Here is a 27,025-nt window from a genome sequence, read left to right as displayed (position 1 = left end):
AAATCTTCTATTGTACAGACACAAGGCATTGCGAGTTGTGTTGTCTGTGGTTAAGTCTAATTTATTTTAACTGACATTGAATCTTGCAATTTTCGTTACGTGCTTTCTTCAATTAACTTCAAAGACAATAATGCACAGACACCCTAAATAACATGGTGACTTAGTATCAAAGAATTCAAAATAACGTTTTTTGATGAGGGAGGAATTTTACAACTAAGAACTGCACAGTTCTTAGTTGTAATGGCTCTTGACACCATAACCACCCTCCCCCAATTTAATGAAGAACTACGGAAAATAAATAAGTGTTTAGATATTTATCGCTGGGTACTATCTATATGGTTCGCCAGAAATATACTTCGGATATCTTTTTCATATTTATATTAATTTTATATGTTATATTCTTTATTGTAATGCAAAGCAAAAGAAATATCATATTACATTAATCTCATTCATCAGGTTTAGAAAGAATGGATAGACTATAATGGATCTGGTAAATGCATTAAAGTGAAGAAAATAGCATTAATGTATTTAAATTTGTTACTTATTTCAAAATTGATAAACCTTTATAAAATTAACTATAAAATGAAAGATTAAAATTCGATAATTTCCATTCAGTGCCATGCTTTTAGTATTACCACGATATTACTGTCTGCAAATAAAACACAGTTATTACATCTGAAGCCGCGAAATGAACAGCAAATTTTTTAAATCATATTTTTTATTTATATGTTACTAATGTATTTATGAAAGCTTTCTCAATTCAATACAGAGATTCTTATTCAACAATATTGAAAGGAGTCAAATCGAAATTACGTTAATTAAAATTTCATTTAAACGTTTAAACTTTTGTATAAAAATAACCTTATGTCGTTATGTTTACCTTTTCTATAAAAATATCGAATGACAATTTCTGTATAAAAAAATCCAATATTCTCAATAGAAAATTGTTAAACAGAAAATTAAATAATAGCGGATACTATTAATTGACATATCATTTGCCAAACAGGATGTTTGTTCTTTAGAATCTAAAGCATTTAAAATACTCCTGTATTTAAGTATATAAAATATTTATGAATATGTTTTTATTTAAATTTTCATTTAAGCATTATTTAAAGGCTTATTGTTATTGATTCTTATAATTATTTAACTAAAACTTTTAATACGTTGAAATTTACACGAGAGTATTTTAGATTCAATTTCAACTAAAAATAATTATTTACTCAGTAAGCGTGTTAAATATTTATATATACGGAGGAAATTTAAATTTTAGAGCTAAACCAAACGAAGTAATTTTATAATTACTTTTCATTCAACTATGAAAAATTATTGGAGTACAGTTAATAATAATATCAAACTAATAAATACGTTAAAAATATTTTGCTTAACAAATTAAAATATTATTTGATAATAAAATAATATGATTATAATTTAAATAAGATGTTGATTATGTACATATTTTGATTAAAGAACTTATCGGTTAAATATTATGATTCTGAAATTAAATTACGAATCAGACTTGACTTGCCGAAACAGATTACTAAAGAAATAATAAAAATATGAGTACATCTTAGAACATATAACTAGTATATAACTGAATACATAGAACATCTGTTTCGAATAAGAGACAGTATATTAAATTTCTGTTTCTGATTCTACCTAAAAGTAAATTTTTATTGGTTTTGAGACTCCAAAACATTGTTAATCAAATCTTAGTTTTTCATATTTTAGAAATATAATTAAAAAGTTTTATTGAAGTTGTGAAGTTTTTATTGCAACTCATTATGAATTATATAATTTGGATTATTATAATATTAAAACAATGCAATATTGAATTTAGGAAATTTACTTCTTTGGTTTAAAAATATATGTAATATTGTTTTCCATAACTATTTTTATTGTATATCCTTTTTAATGAAAAATAATCGGACGAATCATTTAAATTAAGCATATTTTTCTATCCTACTGAAGAACGAAACTAAACTCATTCATTAGTTTGTAATAAAAATACTCATAAACATTAATTTAAAGTTTTAAAATCTTATTTTATTCAGGATATGCAACATAAAATTCTCAAAAGAAAATTATTTACAAAATTAATCGATAGCATTACGACAAGAATGAAATTAAAATTTGGATTATATGACATCAGTTTTAACATTCTCCATTGTTAAGTTTCAGTTGCTTAATTCTACTTATCATTTATCATTCGTTTCAATGGTCTATTTGGTGGATTTAATTTTTCTAATTCTGAAGATGCGCGTGTCCTATTTATGACATTTTTTAAAAAAAAAACAAATGATCAGATAAAAGACGGGGAAGAAATCTATTTGACAGACAGTGGCAAAAATGAAAGGCGGTACTTCAAAGGGTAGCTGTATTTTTATTTTAGTGATGTCACCAACGTGATTAAGATTATTGAAAGCACGTTTTTCCAAATGGTTGACTAGCCTACCGTTTAACCCTAATACATTCATTACATGCTACAATTTTCTATGTGAAAAGGAAAAATGAAAATTCTTTTCAGTACTTGAATAGAAGGGAAAAGAACGTTTCGCCGGCAAAATTGTAAAAGTGCAATTAATGGATGGAGAATAATTACTTTTTAAAAATTTATTTATTCACTCGTTAACATTCCTTAATTAAAAATTGGGAGATACCATTAAAATAAAAAATACTAATAAAAATTGTACAAACAAATAAGTTTATCTCCAAATTAATGTAATATACTAATTAACAAATTATAAAATAAAATATTGTATTGAAAGAATATTATTTGCCTTTAGAAAAAAATTAATGGCGCAAAATTTGTAGCTATTTGATATTAATTTTTCACGTTTAAGTAGCATTTAGAAATTTTGATATAAATATTTTTATTAATATAAAGCAAGTTTGATATGCATTTTAAAATGATAAGGAAATTGTTTTAAAAACAATTACGGCGAATCGAAATGCTGTGTGTATGTGTTTGTTCGTGCGTGTGTATATGTTACTTAGCGTTATGACTCTGAGTTTTTTTTCTTCTTTTTTTTTTGTAATGGAGTTAAGAATGCAGATATGAATGTAAGCAGTTTGACCAAAAACTATAATTAAAAAATATTGTATTTAATCCTATTGTGCATTATTTCTATTTGTATGACTATCATTTTTTCTTTTCATAAATAATTTAAAATTATTTTATATATCAAAGTTTAAATTAGGTGATAATTTTATTTTTAATTTGAACAAAGAAATGTGTTTTTTAAACAGAAATTTCATTGAACAATAAAATACTCTTAAAATTTAATTTGGTATAAATTTACTTTAGTTGAAAATAAATTGTAAAAAGTACTTTTTCACCTTTTCTGCAATCATTTATACATATTTATTCAATAATCCAAGACAGTATAAACAAATCCCGATTGAATTGTTAAACGTTTAGAGCAAAAACTAACTGATTTCATTTTCTTTTCTAGACATCCGACATCATGCTCATCCATTGCCGAAATTATGTCAGTCTTATTTTTCCATGTCATGAGATATCGAATCTCAAATCCCAGAGATCCAGCCAGCGATCGATTCATCTTATCGAAGGTATGGCAGAGTCATGGGTTTTTGTAATTATGTAAAAAAGTAGAATTTTTTAAAAAAGATATTTTTTTCAAGGTTAAATTTTTTTAAAAACTTTATCTAGGAGCCTCTTTATTAAATAGAATTTGTTAGTAATCAGTGCACGAGAATTTTTAAATATATTCTAAGCCCAACACTCTCATACATATTATCTAAATAATTTGAATATTATTCTGCAATTCATGTAATATAAATTGAAAATACCGCATAAAATTCATATCATCGAAAAAGATTTTACAAGAAGTTTGCACAAGAAGACATTTACATGATGTATTTTGCTTTGCATAAAAAAAATTTATGCTACATTTCATGAATAAATATGGATTAAGACAGGAAATGAAATAGCAAAAATGTTTACTGATATCATATATACGAAAAGCATGATATGATATATCACATTTCTCATAAAAATAGGCCAAGGATATGTTTTATGTATTACGCACCTGATACCTTTCTTAATTTTAAAAGCTCATATTAATACAAGTCATGTATTATTTTTTCCATACAGAATAAATCATAGTATTTACTTCTTTACCTCATACAAAGATTTTATCACGAATAAAAGAAGAAACGTTTCATTTCTTTTATTCAAAGTTTGCTGGTATTAATCTTAGTTAAATTTGATTTAATTTTTTTAAAGATAAATTTTTAGAAACGAAAATCTAAAACAAACGTCGTATGTATTTTACTCTGTCTTGCTATATATTTTTTCTGTCTTTAGTCATTTAATCTATTTTATGGAACAAGAATATTCTAATTCTTATACTACAATAAAATATGGAAAATTAAATAATTATTTTAAAGAAATTTTCTATAGGAATAGACTATTAAAGACTATATAAAAAATACACATAGTGTTAATTTGTAATAAAATAAAAAGAAATTCTTATAAAGACTACTCTAAAAAATTTCTTAATGTTTCAGAATATCTCTTTTGGAATAAAAATATTTTTAATCTATTTTATCACTTCTATAAACAATTACTTAATTTTTAAGCTTGGAAATATTTGAATTTATCTACTTAAATTTTCAAAATAAAAATAAGACTATTTTAAAATTATATATTTTAAGTTAGATTTTTGCGCCAGAATATCTTTTCCATGAAGTGTAACTGACAGTAGATAAATTTTTATAAACTGAGATGAATAAAAAAGTAATCAACTTAAGAAATAAAGGCACATCTATTGAGTTATCTATTTCCATTCTTAATAAAAATAAAAGATAAAAATTCCTTAAATGATAACAATAAGAAAACAGTTTAAAAATAGTTCTTTGGTTAAAGAATATCTTAAAAGCGAAAAGATCCCTGATTTCAGAAAGAAATCCCCTACACTTTCGATAAAAGATGATGCAGTTAATCAGTTGACTTAAATATTCATTATTAAGATAAAAATATCTTCCCAATTAGAAATATTGCTGAAGTTTGTGATAAGGTATCATGTCCCTAGCCAACAATTCATTATTATCTAATAGTGTTATTAATTAACGAGGGGATAATCAATGAATAAGTAAAATTGGTGTTGGTGCATTAATAATATTGCATTATATAATTGATTTTTCGTTTTAATCATCAGAAATTCTTTTTAAAAATACAGAAAATTCACAGTTTTTTTCCTCTTTGATAATAATTAGCTCCAGTTAATATCTTTACTATGATTGAAGTGAAGGATTTAAAATCCTAGTAAAATGAACAACCAAAAATGGTAGAATTTACGATATTTAAATGCAAATCCAGTTTGAAACCCTTTGTAATTTAACCATGGGTTTACCAAATTAATTGAGCGGTCATGGTGATTACCAAATTACCCTGACCGCTCAAATATAATCACCCCATGAGGCAATATTTGAACGTGCGACTCATTTTAATACCAGAAACAATTTAATTCAATGATCAAACAGAAAAATACGAAAAAAAAAAATCGAATTCGATATTTTGACGAATTTCTAAATTTTAGATCACCCTGAGTGCGAAAAAAATTTTTTTTTTTAGAAAATGTCCGTTGGCATACGGCCTTCATACTAAATTTCTAGATTTCTTTCAAATTTTGAGCAAAAGCCGCTAAAAGAAAGTTTTGTTTGTTCACCTATTCGAATCAATTTTACACAATAATTACAAAACAAAGAGAACGCATGAATAAAATCTGGTATGCAGATTTAATATTTATAGTGTAGACAAATATCTAATTTTGTCAATGAACAATAGTATAGACAAATATCAAATTTTGTCAATGAACAATAGTGTAGACAAATATCAAATTTTGTCAATGAACAATAGTGTAGACAAATATCAAATTTTGTCAATGAAAAATAATATAGACAAATATCAAATTTTGACAATAACTAATAGTGTAGACAAATATCAAATTTTGTCAATGAACAATAGTATAGAAAAATATCAAATTTTGTTAATGAACAATCGTGTAGACAAATATCAAATTTTGTCAATGAACAATAGTGTAGACAAATATTAAATTTTGTCAATGAACAATAGTGTAGAAAAATATCAAATTTTGTCAATGAACAATAGTGTAGACAAATATCAAATTTTGTCAATGAACAATAGTGTAGACAAATATCAAATTTTGTCAATGAAAAATAATATAGACAAATATCAAATTTTGACAATAACTAATAGTGTAGACAAATATCAAATTTTGTCAATGAACAATAGTATAGAAAAATATCAAATTTTGTCAATGAACAATAGTGTAGACAAATATCAAATTTTGTCAATGAACAATAGTGTAGACAAATATTAAATTTTGTCAATGAACAATAGTATAGACAAATATCAAATTTTGTCAATGAACAATAGTGTAGACAAATATCAAATTTTGTCAATGAACAATAGTGTAGACAAATATCAAATTTTGTCAATGAAAAATAATATAGACAAATATCAAATTTTGACAACAACTAATAGTGTAGACAAATATCAAATTTTGTCAATGAACAATAGTATAGAAAAATATCAAATTTTGTTAATGAACAATCGTGTAGACAAATATCAAATTTTGTCAATGAACAATAGTGTAGACAAATATTAAATTTTGTCAATGAACAATAGTGTAGAAAAATATCAAATTTTGTCAATGAACAATAGTGTAGACAAATATTAAATTTTGTCAATGAACAATAGTGTAGACAAATATTAAATTTTGTCAATGAACAATAGTATAGACAAATATCAAATTTTGTCAATGAACAATAGTGTAGACAAATATCAAATTTTGTCAATGAACAATAGTGTAGACAAATATCAAATTTTGTCAATGAAAAATAATATAGACAAATATCAAATTTTGACAACAACTAATAGTGTAGACAAATATCAAATTTTGTCAATGAACAATAGTATAGAAAAATATCAAATTTTGTTAATGAACAATCGTGTAGACAAATATCAAATTTTGTCAATGAACAATAGTGTAGACAAATATTAAATTTTGTCAATGAACAATAGTGTAGAAAAATATCAAATTTTGTCAATGAACAATAGTGTAGACAAATATTAAATTTTGTCAATGAACAATAGTGTAGAAAAATATCAAATTTTGTCAATGAACAATAGTATAGACAAATATTAAATTTTGTCAATGAACAATAGTGTAGACAAATATCAATATTTGGATGATAAATGAAGGGTTGACTATCTGAAGGTCTGTACTTTCAGAAACATATAAAAGCGATAACTCAAAACGTAATGATTTAAATATATTAAATTTGGTATGGGATTTTGTGACTACAAGTGTAGCTTTTTGGCGCATTTTTGTTTCAATCGTTTGGGAAAAATGCATCTAAACTACAGATTCAATTTTCGAATATTATTAACCGCATGCAAGGCTTAATCGCCAAATAACTCACCAAGGATGGTACGACAGATTTATAAAAATGTTAAATTCACGCCAAAAGTTAATATTTCGGAACTATAGTATGCTAGTGTTATGCAAGGCATTCTCTGATATAACACCTTTATTAGAGATAATGCAAAATAGTTTCGGTTAGACCACTCCCATCTCCCACTCTACATCTTGAATGAAAGAGATAAAAATATTTAAACAGATAAAGTTATCCGTTTTTCTGTTTATCACTATCAGTTTTAATGAAATGTGAAACTCCCATGATTTCTTCTGGTGAAAGAAATAGAAAGATTTCATTTTTAGATTTTCCATCCCATATCAGAAATATGCTTTGGGAATTGCTTTGAAGAAATATTAATTGTTATTTTATTCTTGAAAGTGTTCAGTGTCCTAACATCACTTCAAAATTATAAGCATTTGTATAATAAACAACAATTTAAATATTTTTATACAAACTCAGTTGAAAATTTGTAAACATTTTCCATGAATAAGTGTTTTTTCTTTTTATTACAGAGAATGCCTCATTAAATTTTGATAAAAATTATATTTTAGAATATTAATAATATAAAATAAATAATTTTATCAAGAATTTCATTCTAACAACATATTTTACTCAGCCAGCTCAAAGAAAACCAAAAATAATTTACTTGTGATATACAACTTCATCATCTGAAATCCGATTCGAGTTTTTTTTTTTCATTGCAATTCGAAGCCCTTTTCAGGAAAAGGATATTCAAGTTAAATATTCAGAGGCTCGTTAAAACATTCCCAAAATAAGGGAATTACTATTTTGCCTTAATATTTTCCAAGTAACATATTATATATATTTTCAAATAATAGCCAATTTTACAGTAAACAGGGGAAGAAAATGAAGAACAATCGGGACTATTGAAGCTGTAAAATTACGAATAAATAACTAATTCTACTACTTAATCATGAATTTTTAACATTCTACTTAATTATGAATTTATCTGAATATCCTTATTTCAAAATTTAGCAATATGTAATAAATCCTTGACTTTATTGCATATCCATGTAATGATATTCGAGTGCCTTCAACTTTCGATCGGCCATATTCTTTAGATTTTGACATATTCAATGACTTGCATTTCATAGGAATGATGTGTCACTTTTTTGAAAAATTGCTATTGAATGAAATGAAATTACCATACTTTTTGACATCTCTAGATATTAGACAGAACAACCAATAAAAACAAGTGAACATGCCATTTTGATATATACCCTGCAATAAAGTCTTTTGAAGAGTTCATTGCTTGAATAATGTTGTTATTTGTAATCCTAAATCTAATTCATATTCCTTTAATTCAAATTAAATTTAAATTTTAAGGTTCATGTTGTAAGAATATAAATTCACCTATAAATGATAAACTTTCTGATTTTCTTTCTGCACTTTTATATATAAAACAATATGTGATGGTATTAATATTTACTATTCTTTTTTTGTTTTTATTTGATCTTGTTTTTTACTCTTTAATCAAGTTATTGCAAATTACAGAATTGTTATTGCGTTTCTTTTATAACCATTTAACCCTTTCTAGGGCAGTGGGAAGTATGCTTCCCACCAAATTTATCAATCTTTGTATGAAATTATGTAGATTGGCATAAGTTCTGACAAATATTTTTAGTAAAACAGAAACTAAGATGCTTCAGTTCTTTATCTCACACAAAATGATGCGTCTTGATTTGTTACTAAATTATTAATTAACCAAGTTAAATTTATCTAACAAGCTAAATGAATCTCTTTTCTTATTCTAATTTCAAGCCTAAAAATATTTTAACATAATATGACTAGAAAAATATGGCCCTTTAAAGGGTTCAATCATTTTACAAAATTTATCAAGGATGAATTTAAAAATTGAGTCTAAAATTAAGAATAATCCTTCGGATAATTTCTCTGAATTTTTGGCGATATTGGAGGAGAACCAGATAATCGATTTCTCAACGATATAAAGAAAATTGAGATCAATATGAAAGCTCAAGGGATAATATTTATCTGATTGCAGAATATTGTCAAAATCTTCGAAGAAATTACATAAACAAAGATAATTAATAACGTGAAAAATTAGCCTTCTACAGAACAAAAATATTTTTTCCTTTATATTTATTTGATTTTTTTGGTATTAAATTGTTGTAGACATGCTGAAATGTTAGAGTTTTTTTCAATCAAACTATTATATATAATTTATTAAGTATTTTCAATTTAATGTTGAAATCTTAAGATAAATTTAATATTCTAAATGACCTTATTGCCACACCTTTCAAACAATAAACTAAAGCAAAATTTATATATGTTTTCAGCACAAAAAAATATACAAAAATCAGATAAACTTATCGTTATCCAAATATGTATGTGCTATAGTTACTTCTAATTATTTTTATTTGATGCTCAGAATAGTTAGTAGATGGCAGCACTAAAATACTGGGAAGCATTTTGAAACGGAAGAGGAAATGTCTCAAAAAATTCTTTCACGAAAGAAAATCGGTTCAAATTTATTGAAATATTGTTGCATTATAACTCTGAATTTTATGCCTTTTTAATGGAATTTTTAAAATATTATTTTATTTTCATAATTTTTTTTATTTCTAAATGTAATAAAATATTTTATTACAATATGGGATTTAAATGTCAACAATTTAAGACCAAAGAATAGAAAAGGCGTATACAACATATATATTTTTTTAAAGTTAATAATATATACTTTAATTCTGATATTATTTCATAACATATGTATATATAATTTAACCCTTTTTTCTGTTTATTTTGTAATTTTAAATTTTAAATGTGTATATTCTAATTTAAATGAAAAATGGAAAGACGTGGAATAGAGTAATAAGTTTTTGAAGATTAAAATATTTCCTAATAATTATAAAAAAAAAGAATTTTAGATAATTGTTATATTAAGTGCTGTTAAATTTTGAATAGTTTCTAATGACCTTCAAGAGTTAAATCTCCGAAGAAATGCCCGCCCCCCCAAAAAATAAAATTTTAAATTTTAATTGTATGTAAGGTTGGCTTTGGCGCTTTGATTTAATCTCGAAATACTGATGATGTCGTGTCCGCGTTTCACAGAAAGGGGGTGCAGTAGCTTCTAAGGGTAAAGACCCCTGAGCACCCGAGGGCAGAAGTCTGACTTCTAGCTCATATGAAGATGACACACACACACACACATTCGCTTGCACAACCCCTTTTTACAAAGAGGAACATTCACACATCTTACAGATAGAACACAGATGAAGAACAACCATGCCCGAACCGGGATTCAAACCCGGGACGCCCAGATCACGGGAAAGACGCGCTACCCCTATGCCAGGACGCCGGCTCACGAAATACTGCTGGAATTTTGTATTTTAGAAATAAAAATCTATTAATATAACATCCGGGTCACCCGTTCTTACTATTTTCATTACACTCATTATCGTACAATTTTCCACAGGGACATGCAGCTCCTATATTGTATGCCGCCTGGGCGGAAGCTGGCCTATTTTCTGTGGATGACCTGCTCAACCTGAGGAAGGTGGATTCTGACTTGGAAGGACATCCGACTCCAGTGAGTGATTCATGAAATTTTTATGGTTCAGTATGAATAATATTGTTACTTTTTTTTACTGACTGTATTCAATTATACATCATCAAACAGTAATGTTGAATTTTCTAATTTATTTTTCATAAAATAACATATTTCTGAAAAAAAATTTAGGAAACTTTTCATGATATCAGAAGTATCTTGAATTTATAATTGGCTTGTTTTATAAAATATAGTGCCCATAATTAAAATTTCAAACATGTTTTTCACTGTCATTCTAAACGTCTATCTCTAATATTTCAAAAATTGATAAAGTAAATTATTGGAAAAAGAGTAAATGCAATGTAAGCATTTATTTCTATAAGACATTTCAAAGGTTTCTTTTTCTCGTTTTTGTGGGAAAAACATTGTAGAAGTGATCTTTTTCTAATTGGTATATAGATTTGAACATTGAAAAACCTCTTTCACAAATGATGCTTAATTGTAATATAGATTTCAGTTACAGCTTAAGGAATTTTGTTGTCCAATTACTGCAATAGAAAACTATAAGTAAGCTTGAGGTTTCACGCGATAATTGAAAATTAATACAGATAAATTGATGCGAGATAAAACAAATTTATAACAGAAAATTAAATTAAATACTTTCAGTTTTTAATAATTCGTTTTACAGTTCTAAAAAAGTATACCTTATTTTAAAATACGGGGATCAAACCATTCATGATTGAAATCTAATTTAAAGCCACATCACATCGCCAGTAATATCAACAATATGAAGTCACCAATCAAGATAAGGTATATAATATTGACCATATAAATAATACTGTGAAAACAGTTATTGCCAGCCATCTTGATTTTTGACTACTTTGGCGATTTTTCACTGTTATCATCCTTGGTGAGATGCAAGGACAGCCAATACTAAATTTAAATCTCAGTCATAATAATACATTAGATCTAGAAATCAAAGCATTGGCTTTTTTTTTAACATTTTTATTCCACAGCGTCTCTCTTTCGTGGACATCGCAACAGGATCTTTGGGCCAAGGACTTAGTTGTGCCGCTGGAATGGCTTATGTTGGAAAATACATCGACAAAGCAAAGTAAGAGGAGTTACAAATCCATGAAAATAATTTAATTGTAAAGAAATTTCTTGATTTTTAATGTTACAATTGCAATGAACTTATTGTAAATCACATTTTACTGTGAATCTTATTTTATTCATGCTAAATTCTGTCTTTATTTGTAACATATTTGTTGATAAAACTGGTAGTTTATCACATATTTGATAAAAAATATAGAAAGCAAAGGGTCGAGATTTTAATATTATAACATTTGTTAATATTACTATATTGAGTTAATCATTTCAAAATTTATTGATTTGCATGAAAAAGCTTTTACTTACACCACATCTAGCAAAAATGAAAAGTAGAAGCTCAATAAAAATATAATGAAATATAATTCGCATATATAAACTTCAGACAGAATTAAAATAAGCCAATAGAAACTCATAATAAATAGTAAATAAAGACTACTGATAAGCGAAACACTACGAGATGAATAGTAAATAAAGATTACTGGTAAGCGAAACACTATGAGATGAATAATAAATAAAGACTACTGATAAGAGAAACACTATGAGATGAATAGTAAATAAAGACTACTGATAAGCGAAACACTATGAGATGAATAGTAAATAAAGACTACTAATAAGAGAAACATTATGAGATGAATAGTAAATAAAGACTACTGATAAGGGAAACACTACGAGACATATTTAATATGAAGTCATAACTAACCTGTGATAACCTAATGTGTGATTACATTTACACTGACAACGTTATATACCAAAGAAATTTCTTAATACTTATGAGGAATTAAAAGAATGTGATTACGGCACACATACGGAAAAATATGTTTTTGGACACAGATAAAATGTTATTTGCAGATATTAATGCATTAAATGTGATAAACACATTAGAGTTTTAATGTTATTTTTAAGAGAATTTTCAGTACATCTAGGAAACAGATTTTATTCAATTAACTGGTTTAAATGGCTTTTTTTGAATATGATTTAATTTGCAGGTAGATAATGAATTTATTGAAGTATTTTGTGATAAAATAAAAGTGCATTATTAAAAGTTAATTGATGAGTTGCAGAGACTAAATCATGTCTTATTCATCATTAAATACACGCGATACGTCAACACTATATTACAGAATCCTGAATGACAGTATATTCGCTATATTAACCTATCGATCGTTGATTTTTTAAAATTCACAATTTAGATTCAACATTTGCAAAGAAACTCAAATATTTTTTAAAACGAAGTAAAATTATTATTTGCAATCCGATAATAGTGTAATATAATTTAAACCTGTAATAATAAAAGATTAAAAAAAATCCGCGAAATTCACAGGTTGCAGTTATTTATCTTTAAGGAAATTCAAACATTTTTTTATAATAATCAGAGATTCAAAATCAGTAATTTATGTAAAAATTTTCTAATAACATTATTAGCAAAATACTTAAATGGGCGTTACCACAGAGTTATATGAAATGGTGTCATTTCTTTGCAAATCTGAATGTCTAAACCGTTAAAAATCGAATCTTATGAACATTTTATTACAAGTCCATCATAATCGCTTAATGCTTGCGTAATTATTATTTTAGAGAATTTGAATTTATTATACTCTAGAATTAGAATTTATTAAGAAATTGTGCTGGTGAAATTTAATTGTTACTCTATTTAACACTTTACGAAGCATTATTTATTAACCGGCAGTTTCAAAATAATGTCTGTTTTGTCTTTCTTCCCCCATGGTTATAAGAATTCGAAATAAAAATAAAAGTTTAAAAAAATCATGGTTTTATAAGTGCATTAAAAATAATTTCGTAAAAATTGTATGCTAAGTTTTAGTCAGGAATCTATAATTCATTAATTTAAATAATATGTCACGTGATCAATTCTTTTATCTAATTTACTACCAAATGATGCCAATCTTATGGAATAAATTTAATAAATTAATTTATTAACTGATAATTATATTCTTAAAATAAAATATCGCGCTGAAACAGAGAACACACAAGCGCACAAAATAAAAATGTATGACACAGAAATTAGTTTTTATTCACAGATATGTCCTGTAAATAATGTTATTCGTATGAAAATCTATGAATTTCTTATTTATCTATATCATAATTAAAATGTAGGAACTGATAAGTCGAGGTTTAGTTATTAAAATATAAAAATTTTAATTCCTAAGAGTTATGATGTTCGAATTCAAAAATATTGTTTTTCGATCCAAGTAGGGGTTATTATCTTAGAGAGATTAACCATTGTGGTATTATCCGAAAAGTGCGATTTAATATTTTCCGTTTATGATTACTATTTTGGCAGAATATTAGTTGTGTTTTAATATCGAGGTAATATAACAAATTATTAATATTCGTTTCTGATTTTCAGTTACCGAGTGTATTGCATCGTTGGAGACGGGGAATCGGCAGAAGGTTCAATTTGGGAAGCTTTGGCTTTCAGTTCCCATTACAAGCTGGACAATCTAGTGGTCATCTTTGACGTAAACAGATTAGGTCAGAGTGAGCCAACGCCACTGCAACACAAAGTGGATATTTATAAAGCACGGCTTGAGGCATTTGGGTAAATTCAAAACATGCTTTCTTTGAAAAAAAATTGCATAATGGGAGAAATAATTTAAAAAATGACTGTTTGTTCTTATAAAACTATATAAAACGATTTCAACGTGTAAAAGATAAAACTCTGGAATTTCTGTGCATTTTAATAATTTTTCAGTGTATCAAAATTTTTGGATAGTTTCTCAAAAATACAAATACTTTTGCATTATATACTTTCTAAACATATGATATCTTGCAATAATCTGGAACTCATATGTAGGAATATTTAATTTCATGAATCATACTAAAAATTATTATAGACATCAAAACAGTATATACCTTAATTGTTAGGCGATTTCCCTATTATAGAAATTTTCTTTCAGTTTTATTACTGATTATATTAAAAAAGATTTATTGTTTAGTATTTCTTTGGAAATTTGAAATGTAATTTAAAGTATCTGCGATTAAAAAGAATTGTTTACTTTTAACATAAAACTATCATTTGTTTACAAGGTTAATATCTAATGTATTTAAATAGATGTAATTATTTTAAAACAAATATTTAAAAAAACAAATTAATTTTCTTTTGCCATTTATCATATCCATTATAGTAGATATATTCCTTATAGTAATTTTAAAAAAAATAGAAAAGAAAATTTTCGGTTATTCTACGGACGATTATATACAATTTCGAATCTCATTATTAAAAAAAACTTCAGACAAAGTTTCTAATTGTTAAAAAAGACACAAATAAATCTTCCAGAGCTGTTTTATATTTTAATACAAGCCACCAGGAGTCCCCTACACTTTCTTTCATATTTCTAATAAATATGCTTATGAATTATTAAAAACATGCCAAAGTTTTGCGGGAACTTCCATTATTTATTTTTGGTGACAAATCGTTGGGAGATGGTTAAGATAAAAGTACCAAAACTGAGCGTGTATTTTAGACAGTTTTTTTCCCGATCGATTAAAATTAAAATTTGACACAGAATTATAACTATAGTCACAAATTCTCATAACAATTTCATATATTTAAGTTACTCTATTTTTAAGTTATCGCGCTGACGTGTTTGTAAAAGCACAAACTGACCGAAGGTCAACCCCTTTTCATAATTGATTCTAAATTTGATACTATCTACATTATATATTCTAACTCTGCGCACTAAATTTTATCCTCCTCGCGTCCTTTTTTATAATTATTGTATTAACTTATATTAAGACAACTTAGCAAACTAATTACTTCTCATTGAATTTCGTTCAAAAATTGATAGAAATATACAAATTTAGAATAGATACAATATATATATAATTTCAACTCAAAATGGTTTTGAGTTATCAGCGATTTGAGTATCTATTTCATACCAACAGACATAATTCCAAAGATATGTTTTTCGAACTCAAAACGGACTGAAAATATCGAATTCAAAAATTTTTTGACAACTACAATGCCTTCTCTTTGTAAAGCAAGTTTTTGTAAAAATAAACAGTTGGCCTATTTTATAGAATAAATAAACCGACAAACAACCGACTTGCATTTAAGCAGGCTGCAGAATGTCAGTAAAAACTATTATAAGTCATTTACGAATTGATTTGTATTTTACTTGGCCATTTATGGATTATTCTGAGCATTCATTCAACCGAGGCTACCGTGCCATCCTATTTCCGTGTAACAGAGAACATAGAGTACATATATTTTTATCAAAATCATATCAGTGTTAATGCACATACGATTATAACAGTAATATTTTGAAACACTTTTAAATTGAAGAATTCATTATATTAAAGATAATGTACCAAAAATATTGTAACGGCATCGTAATTCAGTTTGGAAAATATTGTAATGGAATCGTATTCTCTATATGAATTATCTCTCTTTTTTGTTTTAAATTACTTTCCTATGACTTTTTTTTGTATGCATTAATTTGTTTCATTCCATGGATCTTTTTATTTTCTCATATACAAACAATACAAAGAGAAAATATTGTAATCTTCAAAAAAATTTGAACTCCATATTTTAACGAATATTCATGTTTTAAACTACCGTGAGTCCAAAAAACGCATTTTTGAATAATGCCTATCTGTCTGTTAATACGATGAGCAAGGCAAGGTCTGTTAACACTTTGAGCAAGGCAGACGATATTTGGTACATAGAATTCATGCCAATTTTTCATATCCTTATCGAAAATTGAACGAAATCCATTTAGGGAAATCTGTTTGACTTCCCAAATAAAACTTTTAGTTTTAGTTGTATTAACGTCCCGTTGTAAAGCAACACTAGGGCTATTTTGGAACGGACCTCGTCATTTTGAACCGCGGTCAGATGACCAGGACGACACCTAAGCTGGCACTCCCCTCTCCACGCCACAGCACACCAGCGGAAGGACGTTTGGCATGACGGATTTAACGTGCAACAGACCCCCTTTACACGACGGTTCTTCGGTGGAATCGGGTCTCGAAGCTGAAACATTACGGCTCACAAGCCGAGACCTTACCACCAGGTCACCGCGGCCCCTCTTCCCAAATAAAAGGAAATTCGATAACTAGAAAACGTAAGAAGCTACATATATAAATTTTATTTATAATTATGTAAGATTTAGATACATATCAAATTTGAAACCAAATTTGTTATAGAGCTCATCATACGTCAATCTGTATTCTTGTATGCAAGAATTTACGATAATTTAATGACGTAAATCAATGACATTTGGAATGTGATCTTGTAACTCCGATTATAGTTTGATGTCAAATTTAAGTTTTAAACAATAAAAGAATAGACATCCAAAATATATATTTTGATTTTTTGGTGGTAACCACAAAAAAAAAAAATCAATTTTGGTGTTTTTTGGTGTGATAATGGTTTTTTTGGTGTGTGTGTGTTAACGGCATGGCAGTGATTAACCACCAAAACAATTGCCAAAATCATATGCCAGATTCATTGCGAGATCGGAACTTTTTATCTATTGTTCGCCATAAACACATAACTAATATATAAGTACAGTTTTCTTTACTATACTATGAAGCAGACAACTGTCATGTGTGAGACTCTGACTATAGAAATCTAATTATATGGTATGCACTGTCTTGCCAAGGTCCATAATTTCACGTGCAGAGGGAAAGGAGGGAAGATACATTTAATAGATAATATATGACAAGATTTTGGGGATACCTCTTTCCGTAATTTTACTTTATAAAACTTTTGATCATTTTATTTTATAAAAGTCACTTTTGTACTTTGATATGGATTTATTGTTACTATATCGATGTTTCATTTCTTGTGCATTAGGTTCAATACTTACATAGTGGATGGACACAATGTTTCGGACTTGTGTAAACGTTTTGAGGAAACGAAAAGCGTAACTGGAGTTCCTACTGCTATTATAGCCAAAACTTTAAAAGGAAAGAAATTTCCAGGTACAAGATACTGCATATATTTTCTAAAAGAATTTTTGACAACATCTGTGAAAATCTTATACTTAAGCGAATTTTAAATAGTCATAGTCATTCATTTTATGTGAACTATAAGTGGCACAAATTCTGCAACTGATGTACAAATTTGCCTTATGGAAGAAAAAAACTAAATAAAATTTAAAATTACGTTGAAAACTAGTTAATATTAACTAATTAATAGAAAATTATACGAAATCTGTTGAATTAAAAATTTTGGAATCATTTTGATTTAAAACTTTAAATAATTAAATCTCTTAATAATCTATATTTTTTAATAAATATTTTCTCCTTTAATTATAGTTAGTTTGATTTCATGAGTAATAATACTTTGGAAGCTCGTATGAATTGGAGTATATGGATGTCTGCTTAAAATTCTGAAACAGAAAGATATCATTTGAGTAAAATAATTTACTTGTAAACAATTAAAAACACTCATATTTTGATGTTGTTTAATTGATATCATTTAATCACTCATACACTATTAATCGTAAGGGAATGGTTCTCAGTAAACACAGATTCTTGATTTCTAAATAAATTCTATAATTGTATTATGCAAACATTTAAAATGTCATTCTACTATTATAAATTATATATTATTTTCGATGCACAGCTTCACTGAATTTTCTCAAAGTTTAAAAATTTCCTTAAAAAATACGTGCAGAAATATAATAAACTATATCATATATTTTAGATCCTTTTTCATTATAATTATTCAATATTTGTAATACAAAGTAATTGACAAAAAAACCAGTATTTACATAAATTGTGTAACTGTTTTAATTGTTTGCGTTGGTTTAGTTATTATTTAATTTTCTTATTTATATTTCAATTTTTGTATCGAAGTAAAGATTTTTCTTTTTAAATTAAGGCCACCATAACTTTCCCCAATAGAAAACATTTTAGAATATATGTATTATCTTTTAGTATTATATAGTTATATAAATTCTCGTTATATTAGGTAATAGGTTCCAAGAATTTATGAAATGAAATAGATCTCTTTATATTCGTCTCATTAGCTATAGTTTTTCGTATAAAATTTCTCATGAAACTTCTTATAATTAGAGAAATAATGCATAAATATTAACCCTTTAAACTCGGAAAAGTAACTCGATGCATAACTATTCATCAAATACAAAGACTTGTTTATTGCTTCGAAGAGTAAATGTATAAAATTGTTCTAATACTTTCATGGGGAATTTATTTCTCTTTTGAATTTCTCCCAGTTAAAGTTTCATTAATGATTAAAAAGTAGTATTTAAGGAAATATATTTTATTTTGCTGAACTTTATGTTTAAATATTTCAGGGATGAGAAATATATTTCCAATGGAACCATATGCAATCATGAAGAAAATTAAATGGAATTATGGTATTTTTCCATGAAATGATGAGAACCATGTTACAATATACAAAAGTATATCACATTCTGCGCACATGTAATGCATCCTCTTTTCTTGTCACTGTGTGCAACATTTCTTACATCGTCTGTATTTGGGATCCCTCTTTGATATATGATTTCCCATACTGGCTAAGTACACGTAATCTGGAACTGCACAATTCTTGGATTGGAAGCTAGCAAGACATTCGTTTTTTGAAGAATATCTATTTTCTGACACTATATTAGTTGTAAGATAATGTAGGTGGGATGTAATCTTCCAAATGCCCACGAAAGGGTTAAGTTGAATTCTCGCGTTAAATTAATTTGCATATTCTTACTACTCTACAGGTATTTTTAACAATCGAAATTAAATAAATAAAACGTTGTGGAGAATTGAATTGAGCGAGGATAGAACCTGGGACCTTGGGGTTCGCAGTCGCGTAACATGACCATAATACAAAAGCAATTGCTCGTGTAGCGTAGCTGTTAACTGGCCTATAAGCTTTCACTACAATGTCAAAATGATGCACCGTCTTGAATGGTAAGTGAGAGTCACTATCCGAGTACAAAAGAGTTATTTAATGAGTTGAATGTAAATGGTGGAGAACCATAAATTATTTGAAGAAAAGAACAATTTTTGATTGGATATTTACAGCCTGACAGACATTATGTAATTTTATACTGAAACATTTCGAACAGAATATAGGTCATGCTTGCTCTGCAAGATGGCGCTTCACTTCAATAATATGTTATATAAAGAATCTCTTACATACAGCTGAAAAAGTAGTGTGGTTTATCTGAGATTTATTGATTCCAGTAGCAAATTTTTAATAAAAGGTTTTGGCAATTTTCAAAAATCTTTGTAAACAATCTTTTATATTTTCCTTAAAGTCTGTATAAATGCTGTTTCAGTAAAAGTTTTACCTTTGCTTACACCAAAAAAGATACACACCACTTATAAATCATTAAGATTTCAATCTCCTGCTGAATTAATCAATTTTTGTTGTAATCACTCAACTGATAGTTTGATTTTCTAATCTTATTAAGTCTCTTCTTGCATAACAGATACATTGATTCTTGATTAAAGATAATAAAAATAATAAAAGATAATAGAAAGATAATAAAAAATTATTATAAAGATCTAGGAAACTGCATATTTCGCCTTCTAATTATTACAAAAAAGGGGAGGGTACATTTTCTGGCATTTTCGACAAAATATCTATTGTAAGACATTTTTTGAAATCTTACTTTAGTCTGTAATTTAAAATTCAATAATATGTGTTTCGAAGTAATTTAATTTTTAGTTTTAAGAAGATTGATTCAGTCTATCGTTTAAAACGAAAACATCTCAAACACTGACAAGGAAATTATTACTCCAACGTATTTATAAAACAAGTTCTAAACAAGGTAATTTTGATACTATAAGCTACATATTACTAATAATAACATAGCTAATCTTTAAAGTTATAATATTTTGAACAAGCCTATAAGTGTATTTATTTTTGAAAAACCAACTGTAAGTTCTTAAGTTCCTAATTGTATGTTGTCTTATTTTCTCAGATATTGAAGACAAAGAAAACTGGCATGGCAAGCCCCTTGGAACAAAAGGCACCGATATTATCAAATTACTTCAAGATGAATTGATGAAAAAAGGCATGGACAGAAAACCAGCTATTGTAGAGCCTGAAAAAGAGATTTCATCGCTTGTTTTTGGAGACATAAAACTCGCCGAAGAGCCAAACTATGTTTATAGTGAAAAAGTAACAATTATTTAAATATAAATGAAGTTTGTATATAAATTTCCTTTCAAAGGAATGAATTTATAACTCTGATAATTTGATTATTCACACTAGAATATACGACAGCACGCGTTGTGACATACTTGATGGATTAGTTTAATCAGCATTATATGATTGAGAGCACTTGTGTAAATTATCAATACTAGCCGTTGTGAGATTGACTGGTTCGCAGCATGGACATATATTGTTTCGTAGACAAATACATGTGTGTTCTAGGGTAATGGGGTCTTCGCCTTGGCATATTAGGAAATATCCTCTAAGGCAAAGGACGGACATGGATAGAGCTGAGTTACCAATTCGTCTAGAAACGAAAGATATATGCTAAGAGATTTTAATGGCATAGTCATTAATGCATTTAATGGCATATTCATAGAAGCAGACGCAGTCAAGCCGGACATTATTTATGGCATAATGTTTCATTGGTTTTTCTTTCCCTTCTAAGTTTTAGTGTCGATTTATTTAATTCGTATAAATCTTATCGTCGAGTTAGATTATAATTACTTTTGGTAGATTTATGTTATTGCAAAGTGTAGTAACTATTATTGTCAAGAGTTTCAATTATATTTATTATTCATGAAAAAAAATTAAAATCCTCCATTTTCCTTTAATTTTCGATTATAAAGAAGGTCAAAAGGCGTCACAATAGTTTAACTGTGTGTTGCACTTTAAGTACAAATTTAGGTATTTAAATGTTTGTGCCTGGGGTTATTTTTTTATTTCTTTTATAAAAACCACTATTTTATTGATTATTTAAAATAGCAACTCTTATACTTGTTTCATTTGTATAATGTTGTTGCGAATGAAAATAAGGAATTACACAGAAATAATAAGCAGTATATATATATATGTTACAGAAATTGTAATAAATTGATTATGAATAATCACCAATAATTATACATAATCGTCAATAAGCTTTGTGATTATTATGAATAATCACCAATAATTATACATAATCGTAACTAGGCTTTGTGATTATTATGAATAATCACCAATAATTATACATAATCGACGATATGCTTTGTGATTATTATGAATAATCACCAATAATTATACATAATCGTAAATAGGCTTAGTGATTATTATGAATAATCACCAATAATTATACATAAATGTCAATAAGCTTAGTGATTATTATGAATAATCACAGATAATCACATCAAACTGGTGATCAGCAAGTTAATCACCGGATTAATCACATTTACTGTAACATGTATATCAATATGTATGTATATAGTATATAGAATGAATAGTGTTTTGGAGCAAATTATGTCTATTGACAATTTGCAGTTCGGAAAAGTAATTCGATGCATAATTATTCACTTAATACATAGATTTATTCATTACTTCAAAGAATAAATACATAAAATTGTTTTAAAATGAGTTTCCCTGAAAAATTAATATACATCTCTGTAGCATTTTGTAGGTATTTTTAACAATTAATATAAATATGAATAAATAAATAAAATGTCAAAGTGATGCACCGTCTTAAATGATGCTTGAGAGAAGACATTCGATTGTAAATAATTGATATTTCGCTAATTTTCTCAGTATTTAAAATAAAGGCAAATCAAAAGATGATCTAATGTTTGATTACTGAAGCATTCAGCAAATTTAAATGACTTCTGTTCCCTTCGTACAGGTTGCCACACGTGTTGCGTATGGAACAGCACTATCTAAACTCGGTCGCAGCAATCACCGGATCATAGCTCTGGACGCTGACACAAAGAACTCGACGTACTCCATAAAATTTCGAGAAGCATTTCCGTATAGGTATGTGGAATGCTTCATTGCTGAACAAAACCTAGTAGGAGTAGCCGTCGGAGCAGCTTGCAGAAACCGGACAATACCATTCATCAGCACATTTGCTACTTTCTTCACAAGAGCTATGGACCAACTTCGGATGGCTGCAATATCACAAGCTAATATAAAATGTTGTGGTTCTCACTGTGGTGTTTCAATAGGTAAACTAATTTAATTTTTGCATTTCGCATACTGAGTTTTCAAAAAAAAAAAATATTGTAATTGCTAAAAGAGGTCCTCGAAAATTTGTTGAATCTCTACGTTTCAGACCTCTTTGAAACGTTAAAACCATTTTGGGTATTCTATATATATATATATATGTCCTTCTGCATATATTTGCGAATATTTGAACGATGGTAGGATCAGCCTGATGGATAAAATTTTTTATGTGGATGCTTTCACACTAAATTTGAAGAGCTGTAATAAAAATTAATTTAAGTCTTCACTCTATCAGAAGATTGCCATGCTGTCTCAATATGGTAACCTTGATAAATTAAATCTGATATTGACCTTAACTCTAAAAGTGTACGATTTTATCAAATTTGAGAAATCATCTTTTAACAGCAAAAGAGCAGTGTCCATACTAACATATCCGCTTACAATAATTAAAGGAATTGATTAAACATAAAATGAAACATTATGTATGAATACAAAAAGTCATACAGAAAATGCATATAATTTTTTTTTATTCCAACAAGCTAATATGTTTAACTAGTTTGAATTATTTGAATTCTTTTGTTCGCTGAAGTTATGGTTTAAATGGCCTAAATGAAGTCATGCCAATAATTTAAAGGAAAATAATAATAATAATAATAAAAAAACCGAAAAAATTAATTTATCATTTCTTACTCTTTATTACTTCAATATATTAAATCTTGAGTTACTTTTGTTTGCATAAACACTAGGAAATACAAGCAAAATCTATGGTATGTATTTTCTTTCTAATATTAATTGGTGTCATAAGGAGATTTTTAGCTCAATAATTCAGTTTAGAAAAAATTTTTTTCTTCAAGTGAAATTGCAGAACGAGGGAAATAAAAAAAAGGGAGACAGGGAAAAAATTCATTTGGAGGTCGAAATCTTGGAGCAAGATATATTAAAGATGGCAGTAAGGAAAATCTTGTCACCGTTTTTCGTTTCCATAGTAATGACATTTCGAGTCTGCCTTGTTTATTTCTGAAAATGATAAAAAATTTATGTCAAGCCAAATCTTAGATTGATCAAAAAGCAACCTAAAAGAGTCCGTCAGGCGAATTATTGTGACTTAGTAGTCAGCCATTCAAAATAACTATTAAAAAATTAAGATTATGCTTAAGAGATATTATTGAAGATCCAAAATAATAATTGTGCTTTCTTTTAATTAACTAATTACCGCTCCAGAATATTGTGGCAAAAATTAGTAATTTATAAAGTATAGAGAGAGAAATAATTTGTAGAGTAAAAATTAGTAACAAATATAGAAATGTTTTATGGACAGTTATTTTTATATTCCTTTTTATTTCAAGATATGTTCTACTTTATTAAATGCAGCGTTAAAATGAATATCATTTCAATAAAATACATTGTTTTAATTATTGTTTCATTTTTTTTAATATCTATTCCTGTTACAGCAATCTAATGAAATGAAATTGAGTATATTGTAAAGTATTTTTCTGAAGCAAACTTCGAACTGAATTTTTTATTATTGAAATGTATTAAACTCTCGATTTAATGAATTTGATTATATCCATACTTCAGATTGAAACGTGAATTAAAGTGATTTTTTTTCACGTTTCAATTCATTTTTGTAACAATCCTTTTACCAATATTTTAAGCATTTTAAATATTATTCATAATATAATTCATGATTTTACAGCCATTTTTTCTGTTTAAATTTATTTCTTAAATTGATGTTTTACTGTATTTTAAAGTATTCTGTATAAATCTTTGATATGAAATATAAAATAGAAAAATAATTCTTTTGAGTTAAATATTCTTTAGTAAACCTCTTTTAGGTATCCTATGAATCGAAAAAATAATCATAAATGTTAACGACCTCTATCTCCCACAGGAGAAGATGGACCTTCTCAAATGGGCTTGGAGGATATTGCGCTGTTTCGCACCATCCCTGGATGCACGGTGTTCTACCCAAGCGATGCCGTTTCCACAGAAAGAGCAGTTGAACTGGCGGCGAACATTAAAGGAATTTGCTACATCAGAACCTCAAGGCCTGAGACACCAGTTATTTATGAAAATACAGACATGTTTGAAGTCGGCAAAGGAAGGGTAATTTTTATTTTTGCAATTTATTTTCTTATGATTTTTTTCTCAAAAATACCAATAATTAATAAATTAATGCAAAATTACTTGCAACATTGTATATTATGTCAAACAGTGCTTTTCAGTTTGCTACACGCTATGTTAGAAGATTAAATTTCAAGTCAAGAAGAAACATCAGAAATTGTAATAGCTGGTAAAATTCGGGTTATGATAACCTTCCTTTAATGAAGAGTCCTTAGATCCAAACTTGAAAAGAATATTTGCTTTCTTTTGATATTTCAACAAATTTTCACAATCATCATTGAAATAATCACATCATTTATTTTTATCAAGAAAATTTATTTATCACGAGGACCATCATCATTTCACCCTTTCCACTCATTGCTTTCTTTTGATATTTCAACAAATTTCCACAATCATCATTGAAATTATCACATCATTTATTTTGATCAAGAAAATTTATTTATCACGAGGACCATCATCATTTCACCCTTTCCACTCATTGCTTTCTTTTGATATTTCAACAAATTTTCACAATCATCATTGAAATTATCACATCATTTATTTTGATCAAGAAAATTTATTTATCACGACGACCATCATCATTTCACCCTTTCCACTCATTGATTTCTTTTGATATTTCAACAAATTTTCACAATCATCATTGAAATTATCACATCATTTATTTTGATCAAGAAAATTTATTTATCACGAGGACCATCATCATTTCACCCTTTCCACTCATTGCTTTCTTTTGATATTTCAACAAATTTTCACAATCATCATTGAAATAATCACATCATTTATTTTGATCAAGATAATTTATTTATCACGAGGACCATCATCATTTCACCCTTTCCACTCATTGCGCATCTCTTAGAAAAGGTGAAAATTAATTTCTTCGGGGAGTAATGTAAGAAATTGGGTAAATTAATAATAAAATACCTACTGTGGTAGGCTTGTCTTGTGAATGTGAAATCATGCGTATTGATTTATTTAAAATGTAAGCATAGATAATAAATTAAATAAGCTAAACATTTTGTTTATAATTAGGAGGTTCATAAGCAGTGCGACGATATAACTAGTGAGCTTCTAAATTTTGAATACATGGACACAACAGCACACATTAAGATCCAGATAGTTTAGCATATTACACAATAACGTACAATATTGCACGATGTTATATTACAATATTCAGCAGCATAATTTAATATAGTGAATATTATTTAATATTATACACTATTGTTCAATATATTTGTGTTATTTAGGGAAAGAAAAAAAAATAACTATCCCTAGTTTCTAATTCAAAATAAAAGGTTATTAAGTGCAAAGGTTAAAAAGTGCAAATTATTTTTCAGTCCCGTTTAGTTATATTAAAACCCAAACTAATATACCCAGTGGTGCTGAGGCTAAAAATGTCTTTATGTAAATTTAATATATAAAATTTTAAACTGTAAAATGAATTTTTATATAAAACTTAAGAATGTCAGTTGCATCTTCGATATTTGTGTCATGTAATATTCCGAAATCTCAATTTTCGTACTTTTCGATTTGTAAAAATTGCTGAAAGTTACTTTTTTTCCCCCACAAAATTATGAATAATTTTTTTATCTTGCAAAATTTTATTAAACGCTACAAGTGGAAAGTCGAAGGCGAGTTGACTGATAAAACAAAGTATCTAAAACATTTTTTTTAACAGAAAA

General features: G+C 27.2%; 1 protein-coding gene across 1 annotated transcript in view; it reads left to right on the top strand.

Annotated features, from left to right (window-relative positions):
• The window catches only part of LOC129965825 (transketolase-like), a 32,589-nt gene that overhangs the window by 3,400 nt on the left and 2,164 nt on the right, over positions 1-27,025 (top strand). Inside the window, exons 2-9 of the mRNA XM_056080036.1 lie at positions 3,453-3,570; positions 10,922-11,035; positions 12,010-12,107; positions 14,472-14,663; positions 17,925-18,052; positions 21,025-21,224; positions 22,903-23,224; positions 25,114-25,328. Coding sequence (XP_055936011.1) covers positions 3,453-3,570; positions 10,922-11,035; positions 12,010-12,107; positions 14,472-14,663; positions 17,925-18,052; positions 21,025-21,224; positions 22,903-23,224; positions 25,114-25,328 — 1,387 coding nt within the window. The remainder of the gene's footprint in view (positions 1-3,452; positions 3,571-10,921; positions 11,036-12,009; positions 12,108-14,471; positions 14,664-17,924; positions 18,053-21,024; positions 21,225-22,902; positions 23,225-25,113; positions 25,329-27,025) is intronic.

Source organism: Argiope bruennichi, chromosome 4, assembly GCF_947563725.1.
Source record: "Argiope bruennichi chromosome 4, qqArgBrue1.1, whole genome shotgun sequence".
NCBI lineage: Eukaryota > Metazoa > Arthropoda > Arachnida > Araneae > Araneidae > Argiope > Argiope bruennichi.
This window is presented reverse-complemented; position numbering and strand designations above follow the sequence as displayed.